The sequence below is a fragment of the Morone saxatilis genome, unplaced genomic scaffold, assembly GCF_004916995.1.
Source record: "Morone saxatilis isolate NCDOM2014 unplaced genomic scaffold, NCSU_SB_2.0 Contig4, whole genome shotgun sequence".
Taxonomy (NCBI): Eukaryota; Metazoa; Chordata; class Actinopteri; family Moronidae; genus Morone; species Morone saxatilis.
The window spans coordinates 3054909-3070343 of record NW_023339984.1 but is presented as its reverse complement, the minus strand read 5'-3'; the positions used below and the strand labels follow the sequence as shown (position 1 = coordinate 3070343).

The following is a 15435-nucleotide window of genomic DNA, read 5'->3' as shown; positions in this document are numbered from 1 at the left end:
GGGTAATCAGTTGGATCCGCAACTAGGGAAAAGCTACACAAATGATGTGTGTGCGTCGTGTGTATCCATCAGCTCTGCCGCTTTGTACCAAGGCCGTGTTGTGTGCTGGGTTCAGTGTAACCTCACTCAAGGACGTTCTCATGTTTGCATATAAGTATGCTGCGGCCTGTGTTATGGTGAGAGTGGGTAGGTCAGGTTCTACACCTACAGGTCGTGATGTCATTTTGGCTGAAGGACACCATCCATCAGCAGTCTCAGTGGGTGGCAAATCATGCAGGAATCAACTCAAGGTATGTATGTGTGCTTGTGTTTACATTTGTCTGTGTTATGTTGTTTTTCTGCTTGAAATTGGAGGCTGACGCTGAGTGAATGAGGAGTTTTGGTGATAGCTGACAACATAATCAGGATTATAGAGGATGATGTTTTGGCTGATTTATCCCCCCCTTCTTTAGCATAAATGTTGCTTCCCTCTGCAGCATCTTGGCACGCTGCCAGTTTGTGTGTGTGTGTGTGGTGTGTGGTGTGTGTGTGGTGTGTGTGCCTGTGTGGTGTGTGTGTGTGTGTATACTCTGGGACAAATGGGCAAGCACAGCATGAGTCATGCTCAGATGGGAGACGAATTCAGATGCACACACTCACACACACACATTTGTCTAACAACTCATAAATTTTTCAATGAGATCTGATTCTCGGTCAGAGCGGCCACTTGTCGTTTTCAAAGCAGGAAAGAACGGACTGCCGTGACCACCGTCGCTGAAAAGAGGCAACGCAATGAAAGACTTGGAGCGGGGAGGGACAGGGAGATAAAGTGCTATTAAGATGAGGAGATGGGGGGGCAACTTTGTCAAGGTGACTGCTGGAGATCACGGCAAACACATACAAATGAGTTGGCTGAGCGGAAACCGAGAGAAGGTGTGGTAAATTAAAGCAAGCATATCCTCTCCGAAAAGTGACTGTTTTGTCACCGCCTTCCTCTTTTTCTCTGTCGCCTAAATCGAAACAAAACACATGTAGCTCTGAGTGTATGAGCCCTGTGTCATTTGAGGTGAATGTTGAGAAGGGAAAATGTGAATTCTGAGCACTAAATAACAGTATTCCCACTCCAAAATGACTATTCGTCCTCATAATGTGTGCCTCTTCCTGTCACAGACACTCTGAAGACGTTAGGTGAACAGACAGTGCGGTGATTTAGCCGGTAAGGAGTCTACATGTTATGCAACAGCCTGTTTCTTCTTACATAACGCTGCAGTTTCAGAGTGGAAGATTAGCCCCGCTATACTGTTCTCCTTGTAGCAGATGCCACGGCAGATCTCCTCTCATGGGCATTATGCATACATGTTGACAAGCTGATTAGCCGAACAGAGCCAGAATTACCCCGAAAAGGGAGATGCAGAGATACCATATGATGGTATATCTGGCTCGGTTGCAGCAGGCAGTGAGATATCTTAAAAATATCCACCAATATTAATCTGTGACTGTAAATAACACATAAAATTTAACATTAGTGCAGAGAGATAAGTGGAAATGCTTGCTCAAGCTGTAACACTGTATGAAATATTAAGCTGCCTTGCACCACGTGGTGTCAGATGTGTGTGTCCATAGAAAAAGAGGGCAAAAAAATGTATTGCTTTTTGTTGGGCATCCAGTAAAAATCTATTTATCAGTTATTTCTCTGTCCATGCTGCTCCACTGGCTGATTCATAGGCTCATAAATACTGCAGCTCCGCATACTTACACTGGTATGTCAAGTTAGGCTCAAGCAGATACAGGCTGTGATAGATCATTATTGGGGAAACGAGAAAGAGGCCGATGAATAGTTTGCATTTCCACCACCCACAGGACTATTAATATGAAATCTGTCAAACCAAATCATTAGCATCAGCAAATTCCTGAAGTGGTCAGCCACGTTTCTGGACCGTCTCTTGAGGCGTTGATACAGCAAAATGCAAAATGCCCTGTGTGATTTAAACAACCATATCTGGCTTGCTGAATCCACCCTCCAGTCCATGCAGCAGTTCCACCTCTGTTGTTTTTCTCTGTTTAATCGCTTGACGCTCATGTAGCAGTTTTGAGAGGGAAATGCAGAAAGACATTGAGGAAATGCAAATAGATCAAGGGGAAGATGTGTGCGGAGATGGAGCTGTAGGGGGTGTTAGAGAAGAAGCGCATCATGATTGAGCTCTCTATAAAGAAATGAAACCAAAAAACAAATCCTTCACAAATGCATCCCCGTTCCCCCTTTGTCTATTTTCCCCTTCTTAGTTGACTACCAGTGTGTGCTGCGAACAGAGAACGAGATCTTGACATCTTCAAAAGCAGCTTTGAACTCAGTGTACCTTGAGGCCCTGGAGGATCATCAAGGTTCCCTCTGTCCTTTTATCGCACAGTGTTTCTCTCTGCCCCTTGCTCCTCCTCCTCCTCCGCTCCCTCTTCCTCTTCTGCTCGGCGTGATCAGTGAGAGCTCTCTGAGGCTGGCTGATAACCCTGATACACACACGCCGACCGCGGCCTCGTTCTGGCGCTGCCTTATTCTCATTCCGCTCTCGCCGGCAGCGTTTACCTCGACGCGCTCTTGCGCATCGCAAGGTCATGTTGAAATATTTCAGACGGAAATGCTTTCCGTATTCCAGCACTGCTCTTTCTCGTCTGTGGCTGCTGCACTGAATTCCAAAGCCAATTTTCTCTGTCTTTGAGAAAAAGGACGCAGAGACTCTAATGAGAGGATTACACAAACTTTTTTTTGTCTGGCAGCTAAACTCTGTCATCAACTCACTGTTGTGTGAGCAGCTGATCAGCAGTTTCTTCTGTGAAGAAAACATCTTTTTGTTGTATCAAGATCTCACATATTTGTCAAGGACGTCAAGTTTGTGCTTGGGTAATTAATATTCTAGAAGTTTTTTCTTAACTAGCTTTCTCATCAGATAAACTCTATGAAACTCGATGGAACAAAACCAAAACTAATTTAGCTGAAACTGAATCTCATTCCCATCTGTAGGTATTTCCAACCAACCCCTATCATTGAAGATCTTTGTTTAGTTGAACTCAGGAGATCAAATAAATGCTGTCTTCCTCAGGCACTTGAGGTTTTAATCGGTTGTAATTGAAAATGCATAAAGCAGAGCTCTTTTCCTCTAGTTCACAGTGGACCCCCTACCTACACCGCTGATTGACCCACAGAGAGAGAAGTAAGATGAGCTAACCTCTGGATAAAAGAGTGAAATCGTAACATTCTTACTCCTGACATTAGCCGACAGCTGCAGCAGATTAAGGGCTGCTAAGCAGTAGTTTAGAAGCAGTGGTGTTTAAAGAGCAGCCAGGGCTTATTGTCAGTTACCCACCAGTCCCTTCATTTCAATGTTGCAGGCTTGACTGCTCCCAGTCATTCAAAGAGGTTTTTTTCCTTCTGTTTCCAGAGATATGTTCGCTTAAGGGAAATGGCCATTAAAATGTCATTACCACTACACTAAAATCATTTTTAAAAAAGCACTGGTTCCCAGCGGCTTCCCACCGTAATGGGCTCAATACATTCCCCCAGCACCGGGAAGAACCCTAATGTTGCGGAACACAAATGCTAATCTCTCTGTAAATATCACTCAAATTCACTCTCCCCTCTGCTTTTCAGTCATAATAGCATGGATTCATTCTGCTTTGCCTTAGCAAATTGAATTAATTCTCCAGGCAAAGGTGTCATGATTATTCTAAGCTTCCTAGTGCGTGGGCTGTAATGGAGATGATCCCAAAAGCATTTCACTCACCCTCTCCATTTTGTTTTTCTTGCTGCAGTATCTCAAAGGTATCACTAGTCAAAGCTTTGATTACATTTTCATTCACGTGCGCCTCGCTAATCGCTCTCTGACAGTATTCATATTCATGTCTCAGAATCAATATTGGATTTCAGCATGCATAGGGAGAGCGGGCAGAAAGACTGCGAGGGTCAGTCCATAACATGAATCAATTGATTAAGTGCCCAAGAAGCTGGAAGCACTTTGCCATTTGAGACGTTCAGCCCTCTTTGCAGAATGAGATCATCTGTTGAGCCAGTCCATCAAGCTCCACTCTAAGAAACTCCATCCACCCAGAACTTAGTTCTGATCTTCATGTAGGAGAGCGCTCAGCTGGCTCTGTTTCCTGTTGTGCTTCCATATTGATTCTTCTTACTTATTCTGACTGTTTAACTTATATTCCGTGCATCCTTCTAAGCCATTAATCTTGGCCACCAGCACTTGCAGCGACATTTGAGCATGCTCAATTAATACCCTAATCGTGGCTGTCATCAGTGCATGGCCATACTGTGGCCTTGTCTGAATACTGTAACCACTTTATACAGCACCAAAGAGTGGTTAGGATGCACATAAATTTGGCTGTGATTATACTGCTCATTAACTTACCGCACAACCTCTGCACTTATTTACTCAATTAACTTGCTATTTTAAGTTCTGTTAACATTAGGGTGGTTTATTTTCCTTTTTTAAATACTTAATCAGCCATGAATAATGGAAAAGCGCTGCAAGCGAAAGCCACACGTTCACCTCTGAATATCTCAGCATATGGAAGGTGGCAAAATAAATGCACATAGCTAATGAGATAATGGAATCAATGAAGTTGTTGCTGGAATGGGCAGGTAGCGGTGTGCAAAAGTGACCGATCTGTTCAAATGAGCTTGACCTGAAGTGACAACCAGAAGTGTTCCTGCCAATGGTATAGGCAACAGGACAGTCACTGCTTTGGATCTTATGGCTGTGTAGAATAAAATTGCAACAGAAGATTTACTGCCAGACAGAGGATTTGTCTGTAATTGTGCTGTCTGGTATGTACTCTGTCTGTTTCTCTCTCTCGCTCTCTCTCACTCTTGTTCTGTGCCTCCCTGGCAGGCTGTAACTCTGTAAATGACTTTGACCTTTCCTGGGACTGAGGACAGGAACCACAGAGGGAGAGCAGAGAGATGGCGGGAGATGAGAGTAGAGTAGGCGGTTGACTGTAATAAACTCGAAGCAGTGGGCGGCTGTCAACACTAATAGATGGGAGAGGGGAGGGGGTCACCGGGTTGATGAATACTAAAGGTGCCTGAGTCCTCAACAAGTACTCTGTTCTTTATCGGGCTGATGTGTGTGAGATCTGATGCTCACAGCGTCATCAGGCTACAGGCGCTGAGGGCCTTTTTGGTGACTCGAGGAAAAAATCTTTTGATTTTTGCCATAGGACAGCAAAGGAGCAACCTTATCATGTCTATTGGCATGAAACATTAATGCAGGTTCTTTACTCGGATCCCTATTATGTGATGCAAACTCAAACCTGACTTCTCTGAAGAGCGTATCTTTATTTATTGATGGTTAAAAATATGAAATGGGATATCAGTAATAAAGAGTGTTCAGTATACCTCCTGAAATGTGGTTTTAGGTTTTCAAAGTGGAAACAAGACTTCGAGTCTACAGTACAACCACGCCTGCAGCTCTGCAAAGCTGTACTAAGGCACAATGCATATTTAACACAGCAGTGCTTTTAGCTAAATACTAAATTACAAATCATCCCGAGGGGGACATGACTATCCGTATAAAATATCATGACAATCCATCCAGTAGCTGTTGAGACATTTAAGTCTGGTCCAAAGTGATGGACTGACTGACTGACATTCCCACTAGAATGCCCCTAGAGTACAGAATGTTCCAAATACTTTTACTAATTACTTAAATCACTGAACTGGTATCAAACATCTTAGATACATTGTATTTACTTTTAAACAAGGATGTTGGGGCGGGACATGAGACAGGGAAGGGTTAATTTTATCTGTGAAACAATGGGCTGTTAGTTATGGAGAAAAGGGCAGTTTTATTTGATAGGATGGACAGAAAGGAAAGAACTTGTGATGACTTGCCTGTGTTAACCTTGTTCAACCTTCACCTTGTACTAATGTACTAATAAAGTGCTTTTACTAATAAAGTTGAGTTTTTCTGTATGTAAGTGCATTTTTGTCATGATGTTCTTTGTTGTCCTCTGTCTAAAGGAACGGGGAAAGATCGGCGTGATCTTCAACGTGGGAACGGACGACATAATCATCGAGGAGAGCGCGGTGATGGTGAGCGACGGCAAATACCATGTGGTGCGGTTCACACGCAGTGGTGGCAATGCCACACTACAGGTGGACAACCAGCCTGTCATCGAACGTTTCCCCTCAGGTAGGAATAGGGGCCCCAATCTGGGGACGGAGGGAGGGAGGGAGTATTTGAATTGGATTTGAACCTTTTACAATATTGAATTCTCAGATAAACACAGTGGTTAACACATTGGAGAGAGAAAGAAGGAGCTTTGGAAAATAATTATTATTCATTAATTCAGTCTTCCGTGTGCCACTAAAAGTGATTTTTATAGAACATTCTGTGAGGGCTCTAGTTTATTTATTGTGACATTCATATTTAGAGCGTGCCTGCATTATTCTAGGTGATTAAGTCAGGTTCTGGTCTAAAAGGCAGGAAGAGCAAAGCAACCTTCCTGAGGCAAGCAATCTTCCATCTAAGAGCATCCAGCTCTCTGCAATTGGTCTACCATTGTAGCTCCTGGCACTGTGAAAGCCAGCATTGAATCGAGGCCAGCAGAATATGAGTATGCCAGGCAGGTATGGTTGGTGAGCATGGGTATCAGGTAGGATACAGAGGGAGGACACTTTCATGCTGGGAAAGTATGTGGAGGTGTTTATAAGTCATGCCTCGGCTCCAAGATAAACACAGACGCAACATTGTTACACATACAGACTTTAAACAAGGGCAAACACCCGATGAGTCACTGCTGGGAGTGTGCTAATTCCCCAGCTTGTTGTTTAACCACAATCATGGTATTCTATTTCGGCATGAATTATGAGGCTATTTTTGGCTGCTCAGAAGCTCTCACTTAATTTCTCTCTCCAATGTGTTCCCCCTTTGTTCATGGTTGTTCACAGGAAGACATTTTGTGTTCCCGTCACAAGTTTACATTTAGTTAACACCACCCTAAGCCAGACGCGCCAGTGATAGGAGTTAATGATCACATGGAAAACAAATCTCTAAGCTCTGGTACATTCATGAATTTACAACCAATTTTGTCCATCCCCTTTGATATCAAAAAATGACCATTGTCTAAAAACACTTATTACGTATTGTCATTGTTTCAAACAGCAGGGAGAGTGCTACTAATGTGGCCATGATATTTACTCTAGTTGACATATAGAGCAATGGGTCTGTGACATTCTCTGTCTCAGCAGTGATCCCATATTTTGAGGCTTTGTTTTGGCATTGAGGGAAGCGTATTCTCTTGCTCATCCATCAGCACAGCGAGGCCAGACTGAGGGGCATGCATCACAGCCAGGAGAGGAAGCGCCCTGTGACAGTTCACTCTTTTCAGTTGTTATTATGATGGAAATGCAGCCCTTTTCGCTACAGCACACGCTCCAAAGAGGAGCCTTCAACTAACAATAGCGTTAACCGCTCAGAAAATAACAGCAGAGCAGCCTGTTAACATTGGCAAGTGAGTGTCATCATCCAAATGTATGTTTTGTTTCATCAAGAAACATTAATGCACAGCCCATATTGTATTCTTTTTGTTCCTCTTTCCTTCCGCCCCCCTCGCCGCTCTTGTTGTCTTTGTCAAATCTTTATTTCCTTTTCCTCTGCTGATCAAGAATTGAAGAGTGTTATTTTATTGTTGTTTGTTAGTTTACTAGACGGGTTTTGTGTTCGTCTGCCGGGGGCTGGAGCCCATCTGAAGTTTTAGGAGGTTATGGGGACTAAGGAATGGAAATGGATGAAGTAAAGGGGGGGTTGCTTGGTGGGTGTGTAGAATAGCTTTGATTCATTTATGTGAGCTAGATACACTCAAACTATTTTTGGGCTCTTGCTCTGAAGGCGCCGGCACCTGCTTTGAAGGTTCCAGTCATCATCGTCTGATGGGGCGGCGTCCTGGGGAAACAGAGATGTTACACATTAGGAAAGCAAAAGTTCGGTTGAGGCTGTGGCACAAAAGGGCGGAGGAATGCGCCCTCATAAAAGAGTGAGTGAGGGATTGCAGTGGGGGTGTTTGGATGGCAACTTCATATCTGACACAAGAGGTGTGTAAAGAGAGAGAGAGGGGTTATATTTTGTAGAGAGGAGAAGGTAATGGGGGGGGGGCTCCCTTGGTGAATCAAGTTACTGTGACCCAGATTGGAGATTGGACATCTGATGATTCTCTAAACGGGACAAAATACACCCCACTCACAACATCAGACCCACTTTGTTTTCTTGATGCTTATATTATGCGATATCCTTGCCATGCTGTCCCAGTGGAACCCTGAGTCTTAAAAATGTCCATGTAGCTAGAAGAAAACAGAGCAAGTTGTCATGAAAGATGCCTCCAATGGAGCATTCTGTTAGGTGTTACAGGTGCCAAATTTGTCTGGTTCCTCTAACACAACAAGGAAGTACAGTCCTGTGAAATCTCCCTCCCCAAAGGGACGGTTGTGACCCACATCAGGCAGTCTCATTGGGGATGCCACTGCAGTGTTGAGCCCTGTCTAATGCTTTGTGCATACAAAGAGTTACATGTGGGATTTACTCTTTCGTAGACCATGGCCTAAAAAATTTGAAAGTTCCCAGTGGACTGCTACAAGGACAAGGACAGTGGGGATAAAAGAGAGACTGTAAATATGTCACAGGTTATCTTTCTGTATCTTATTCTGACACACACATATTTACACACTATAATTAGAGCTGCAGTCCAAATATATATGTAAGATTCTGAAGTGTTTGCATCGTTTTCCACACGGAGCCTCCCTCACTGCCCAGGCTTGCAGCAGCAGGCTTATAAGCAGAAGGCCAATGCGAGGTGATGATTTGTAGAGACAGGATGTTGACAGCAAACATGGTCGTCACGGGTCAGGCACATTCAACGGCAAAGCAACACGTCTCCTGATGTCCCATGAAGTGATGTTTGTAATCCTCAGGGAGTGTGTGTCTGTGGGTGTTTCAGTCTGATTCTACGCGCGACAGTGTTCACGTAGATCCGTGTGCATGACATAGTGCATCTTGTGTGTGTGTGTGTGTGTGTGTGTGTGTGTGTGTGTGTGCGTGTGCATGTATTCATTTGATGGACAGAAAGCAGACAAAAAGTGTCAGAGGAGCACCCGGCCAGCTAATCCAGTGTGTCAGGTGTCCCCAGTGGGTCCAGCAGCAACAGTTATTGGCCCACCCCACCTTCCACATTCCCAAAATGGCAGACTGGCTCAATAAAAAATCAACCCTGTGTCACACTGAGCACCTCAACCTGGCCGCAGATAAACAGGCAGATGTTAGCAGAAGTGCCATACGGACTGTAATTGTATCATTTCACACCCGACTCCCTTTATTTACTGGTCATCTGCTGTGAGAAAGGTAGCAGATATGATATGGCTAATTGTGTAGTCTGCAATAGTTTATTTGCAATTTTATACCATTGCCCTGAAGAATTTCTCATTTCATTTCGGTTTAGCAAAAGGGAAGTAGAGTTTTCATTTTCTGAATTGATTCAAAAAGTTAAACCTTGAGCTGTTACCAGACTACAGCTTTACTTTGTATCTTTTGCTAAACAATGGTCACAAGTGATAAATAGGTTATGATGCTAAATGCTAAAACCTACTATAACAGTAGTAGAGGGGGTCACAAAGTCAGTAAACTGAGTGAAGTCCAATGTACCAAAGGTTTACTAATATTAGCTAATATTAGTGACCGAAAGAAGGGTGCATTTTTTTTGTTAATAAATTCAACTTTTGTGAGAACAAATAATGTGTAATTTTCTTTTTTTAAAGTTTTATCTTTTCACTTTAATGATCTGATTGTATCTATAATATTGATATTAAATCCCAATTTTACATCTGCGAGCATTCATTGCTGATGTGTTTTGTAATCACGCAGCAGAGACAGTGTTGCAATATTTTTTTAACCTCTGATTATTTGTTGAAGTGCATATCTGGAAAGGAGTCAATAAGTATTATGTTATTCTATAAACTAAAAAAATTCAAATTCTTTATTTGCAATTAGAGTAAAAAGAAAAAGAAATATATTCACAAAATCAAGAAAATATCAGAAAACAAAAACTTTGCCCCGTGCGTATGTGTGTGTGTGTGTGTGTGTGTTTGACAGAAATTGTGGAAGTGTGTTTTAAACTTGAGTGTGTGTGTGTTATAATAATCAACCACCAGCAACATCAGTTCATAATGATCAGTATTTGTATCTTAAAAAGTCGTTATTGTGAAGTGTCTCTATTTTATGGCCTGTTGTCATTCAGCCTCTAGTCACCTCCTCTTCACTCCCTATCGGATCATATAGGGGAGGGGAGGTCGGATACACCATTAGTCCCCATCCTAAAAATGAAGGAAGAGAGGAAAGATTCAAGGGAGAAAATGTTTCTGAGTGGTGAAAGAAGGTGTGTGTGTGTGTGTGTGTGTGTGTGTGTGTGTGTGTATGAGACATAGTGTTGTCTGGGTGTGTGTCTGTACATGTTTTGTGTTTGCTTTTGTGTGGCTATATGTACAGATCTATACAGATATGGTCGCTTTAATGGGCTTATATGGATGTATATCATGTTTGAGAGAATACCTGCGAGTGGGAATGGAGGTGTTGAATGTCACCTCACATTAACTCTTTTTGTGATTATAGTAATTCACCACAGTAAATGGTGACATTACGGTAAGAAGGGAGCTTCTGGAAAAATCCATCTATTTCCTGTGGGTTTACGCCACACTTGGCATTTGGACTTTGTTGTGATGCCCCCTGAGCTTTGAATAATCATTATGCATTTTACAACCGTAGTTATATTGTCACTATCGCAGTGTATTGGCTGTGATTACCATATTTTGCTGCCTCATAACTGTGTCATTATGACCAATGAGAGCGCATAGTGCGCCGTCTTTTTTCCACACGCACCGTTTCTTCCTCACTTGCCAGTGTTTACAGGCAGTAGATCTTCTATAAAGCTGCCATTTAGCTTCAGTTTCCGACTGGGCTGCAGTTGAGTAGAATTAAAAGAAAGAGGAAGTGGTGGGGGTGCTGGTAATGCATGGATGAAGAGGTTGAAGGCAGGGGATATAGAAGATATGAAAAGCAATAGTACTCTACAACAAAGTGCATGGAAAATGACAGACTGAAGGAGAAGAGGAATGAAGTGAGAGAGCGGTTGGAAAAAAAGGAGGGCGAGATCATAGTATATGTGCTGGAAGCTAGGTCCTGTCACTGCAGTGATGGATGAGGCTTTGCATGTTACTGAATAATAAGCACTTCGCAAATTGGATTGCATCACAGCAGGGAAGATTACACGTAGCTGGTACAGTACCATACAGCACACACAGGCACATACAGACACACACAATATGGCATTGTACACGAGCCCAGGAATAATTTCATATCAAACATTACTTGCTACTCGAAATGCACTCTAGTGTGACAGTGTTCATTTTGAGTAGATCAACACACCACTTAATACAGATCATAAATCAAGTGCGGGGAAAGAAAGAGGAAAGATAGACAAAGCACAAAGAGAGTGCTATTGTCATTCCCTGTTTCCATTCTGTAAGGCATTTAGGGGATCCGTTCAGCGTGAAGGCTGACCATTAGAGAGAGGAAAAAGGGAAGAAGAGAGACGTGGATTCACAGAGGAGGAGAGACTCTTTGTGCCGGCGAGGTCAGCTCCAGCTCTTCCGGCTGAGCTGTTAGGATGTTCTTACTCCTCAGATAAATGGTCCAAGAAAAGGGGTCAACAAAGCTCTCGGCTGCGCTCTTTCCTCCCTCCTACCCCTTTTTATCACAGCCTTTATGTCTCCAGTGTTTCTAGATATCCATCTTTGTATTTGCGACCTCCACGCTGAGAGAGAAAGAAAACCAACCATGAATAAGCAAGGAATATAAAGAGACAGTGTGAGGAGGGAGAGGCAGAGGCAGAAGATCTGCTCACCTCTTCCCTTTGGCAAAAGCAATATGGGAGCACTCAGTGGTACCAGTTAAAATGCTAAAAGTAGGGGAGAGCAACAGGATTAGGACAGGAGAGGGGTGCACTCTATATAAGACAACACAGTCAGACAAATGGCTGGAGGCATATGGACTTAAGCTGAGCGTGGACTCGCTTTCACTTCATTAGCTCGGCCTTCAAGCATGGAGTGTCAAAGCAGCCCTGTGTGACTGATGGTCCACCAAGCAGAAGATGATAGATGAGTGTGCGGGCTGATGCACAGAGCAAAGTGTGGCTTTGTGTCACCGTTGGCAGGAAACCATCTTACTATCTTAATGTTTAAACAAGTACCTCCATATACTGTAAGCTAGGCTCATTTGAAGGCGAATTTGTAGTGTGTAAATTTGTAAATTAAACTTGAATATGTCTGCTTTCTGCTACTTTTAACTTATATTCCACTGCATATAAGATAGAAATATTGAACTTTTTACTCCATTACATTAGTTTGACGGCTATTCTATAGTTTCAGTTATAATTTTACATGAAAAACATATAATGGTATGAAACATATGATACATCATATGTTAAAACCATCAAGACAATATAAAGTAGTTAGCTATCTAGTTTTAAATTATTTAAAAACAGATAATTATCAAAATGTTGAATTTGAGATGAAAGCTTTATACTGAACCGCAAATGAGTGTAGAGCTCTCTTGTCTTCTGCTTCTACTTAAGAAAAGGATTTGAACACTACGTCCCTTGTGAAGAAGGGAATTACTGTTTCAATGGTACCACTGATATACCATTAAGTAGCTCAGTGACTCTCTTTTAATCTGTTTTGGCTAAATTAACATGTAAATTACACATGTTATTAATTCCCGTAGTCATTGGTGTTAACAGGTTTTTGGAGTTAAATAACACACCTAAGCAAAATAATTGAACCTGTTAGTCCTCCTAGGCCATTGATCTGATGTAAAGCATGACTGACATCTGGCATAGTTCAGATTTTTATTGTACTCATCAACAGCAAAAAAAAAGTCAGAAAGAGTTAATTGAGGGCGGCCAGCTCAGTCACTCGTCACTGATGACAGCTCCCCCTCTTTCTGTGGGTTCTTATTGGGCCTCTGGTGCTCTGCGACTCCTTCTGATTGGATCTCACACAGTTGGAAGGTATCTTCAATTATTGGCCTGTGGCTATGGGATGATGGAGGGGGGGGGAGAGAGAGAGAGAGAGAGAGAACAGAGAAATAGTGAAGAAAGTAATGACGAGGAAAGAGGAAGAGAGAGGGAGACAGCTAAGTAGTGCAGAGCAGGAGAGGGAAAAGATTGCTTTAGGTAATTAGAGAAGTGACAACTTTGATTTCCATGAGTGTGTGTGTGAGTGGCGGCAGCGGGGGGGGNNGGGGGGGGTTCTCTGGCTCACTCACGCAGCCACCCTCACACAAATCCACCGTGGCCAAGATGAAAGGTGGTGAGGAAGCGAGAGGGGAAGAAATGAAAACGAGCGCATTGGATTGATAACTGCTGCACAGATGAAAGATAAGTGAGCAGCTAAAACAGTGACATTTCATCAGTTTCAAACGCGTTCAGACACAATCGGTGGGCGATCGGTGTTTACGTTGAACAAAGGAGAGTGGTGGGTATGTAAATCACTTTCTTTCCCTCCGCAATTCACATGAAGAAACATAACTTGCCTGCAATCTTTGGCTTAAAAGAGTAGGATGAGAAAAAATTGTATCCATTTATGAACCCTTAAAGTCTTCTTTTCTTAAAACAAGTGTACAAATCTGGCTGTGCATAAAGAATATTTGAACAATGTTTCAAGAATTTTCTAAAATCTTTCTTGATTCTAGTGCAGCAAACTTTTTATTCTGTCTGCTTTCAAGATACTGAAAGAAAATGACATAACAGGTTGCAATATCTATTTTTCTGGCAAATGTTTTTACTTGTTTTAAGAAAATAAGACTTTTGGGTTACAGGGTTACAGTGCATATGGCAGTTCCTTCTCCCCATCTGCTCCAAGACACCCAGCGGATATGAGAACAATCCATCTAAAGTTACCTAATGAAAAACAGAATGAGGCTAGCTTGACAGAGAGAGGTTTCTATGAGAGGGAGGGAGCGCGGGATGGCCGGTGGCCAATCGTCTCCAATGTAATCTCCATTCTTGTGGATGGATTTCCGATGTGGGTGTCCTGTACAAGGGCATCTGGCTGCCTGCAGAGCTACATGATATACAGTTGGCTCCTTTGAGAGTCTCCACACACACACTCACATGTACTCATACGGACACACACATATGCGCTGATACAGAAGGAGACAGAGAGCAAAACAGAACAGCGTGTGATTCATATGCTGGATTATCAGCACTCCCAGACAGACACAGAAACAGACACTCTACACTCGAAGCCCACCACGCAGGTCTCTCGTCCGTCCTTGCTTTGTGTCTCCCCGAGGTGCCACTCAATCTGTGTGCCCTTGCCCTGCCCCCAGCACAGCAGCTGTGATACCCACCCAGGACAGGCCCCCATCATGGCTGTTAATGCAGCCGACGCTCCAGGCACCGAACATGGGGCGCCACAGGAGGACAGACAGGTTTCTGGCTTCCAGAGTGGAGATACCACCAGTGTTTCAGGGTGGATGTATTGAGCCTCAGGGGGTCCAGAGCTGCAGGCATGCTGGCTGGTCAACTGCACATGACTAGTGTGGATAGGTGTGGACCAGACTCCAGTGTTTACATGTACTCACTCTCATACCTTGGCTTACATTTTATTTAAGGTACACTATTTGTATGCCCCTATAATTAGAATACACCAGCTTTTAGTCCGTATGTCCACCAGTTATATAGTATGCCTTGTGAATAATCAGTTGTAATAGATCATTACCAAAATACTTTAAATGTCTCCTGTAATCTCAACAACCAAGCCTTAGAAAGATACAATTTAAATGTGAAGACTCATTTGTTAAAGGCTTGGGGCCATGTCTTTGCTAAATAACTGGCTAGTGACTGCTGCGCATAAATACATAACATGTAAACCAACAGTAAAAGGGATAATGGCCATATTATATTATTATCCCACAAGTTGTCAGAATAAGAGCTTATTGTGAATGAGATATGTTTACGTACACCTGCTCGCCTACATTTCCTACAATGCCAATAACCAATAATATCCTTCTTTGGATGTAAACTGACTGCTTGTAATGTGGGTTTTTAATTCTACATTTTTTTGTCTCAAGCCCCAACTACATCATTATGACGTCATCAGGGGTTATTTCCTCAGACATGACCAAGTTAACTGTAAAATCACCCCTTGAAGGAAATGTTAGGCTACATATAAACACACAGTAGCCACTGCTGTCCATTAGTCAAGGTTGGCAAGTAAAGACAAAATCTAACCGCTTAGAGCCACTGTTTGATTTACTAGCTTATTTTTCTCTCTTTTAAATATCAGATTTCCTTGAGCTCCAGGTCCGATAGCATTGTTTCCTGTTGTCTCTCACATCAAGCGAAGGG

At 42.8% G+C, this 15435-nt stretch overlaps 1 protein-coding gene across 1 annotated transcript in view; it reads left to right on the top strand.

Annotated features, from left to right (window-relative positions):
* nrxn2b (neurexin 2b) overlaps nt 1-15435 on the top strand; it is a gene marked incomplete in the record, with an annotated part of 560348 nt that overhangs the window by 508477 nt on the left and 36436 nt on the right. The window contains 1 exon segment of the mRNA XM_035675730.1: nt 6002-6173. Coding sequence (XP_035531623.1) covers nt 6002-6173 — 172 coding nt within the window.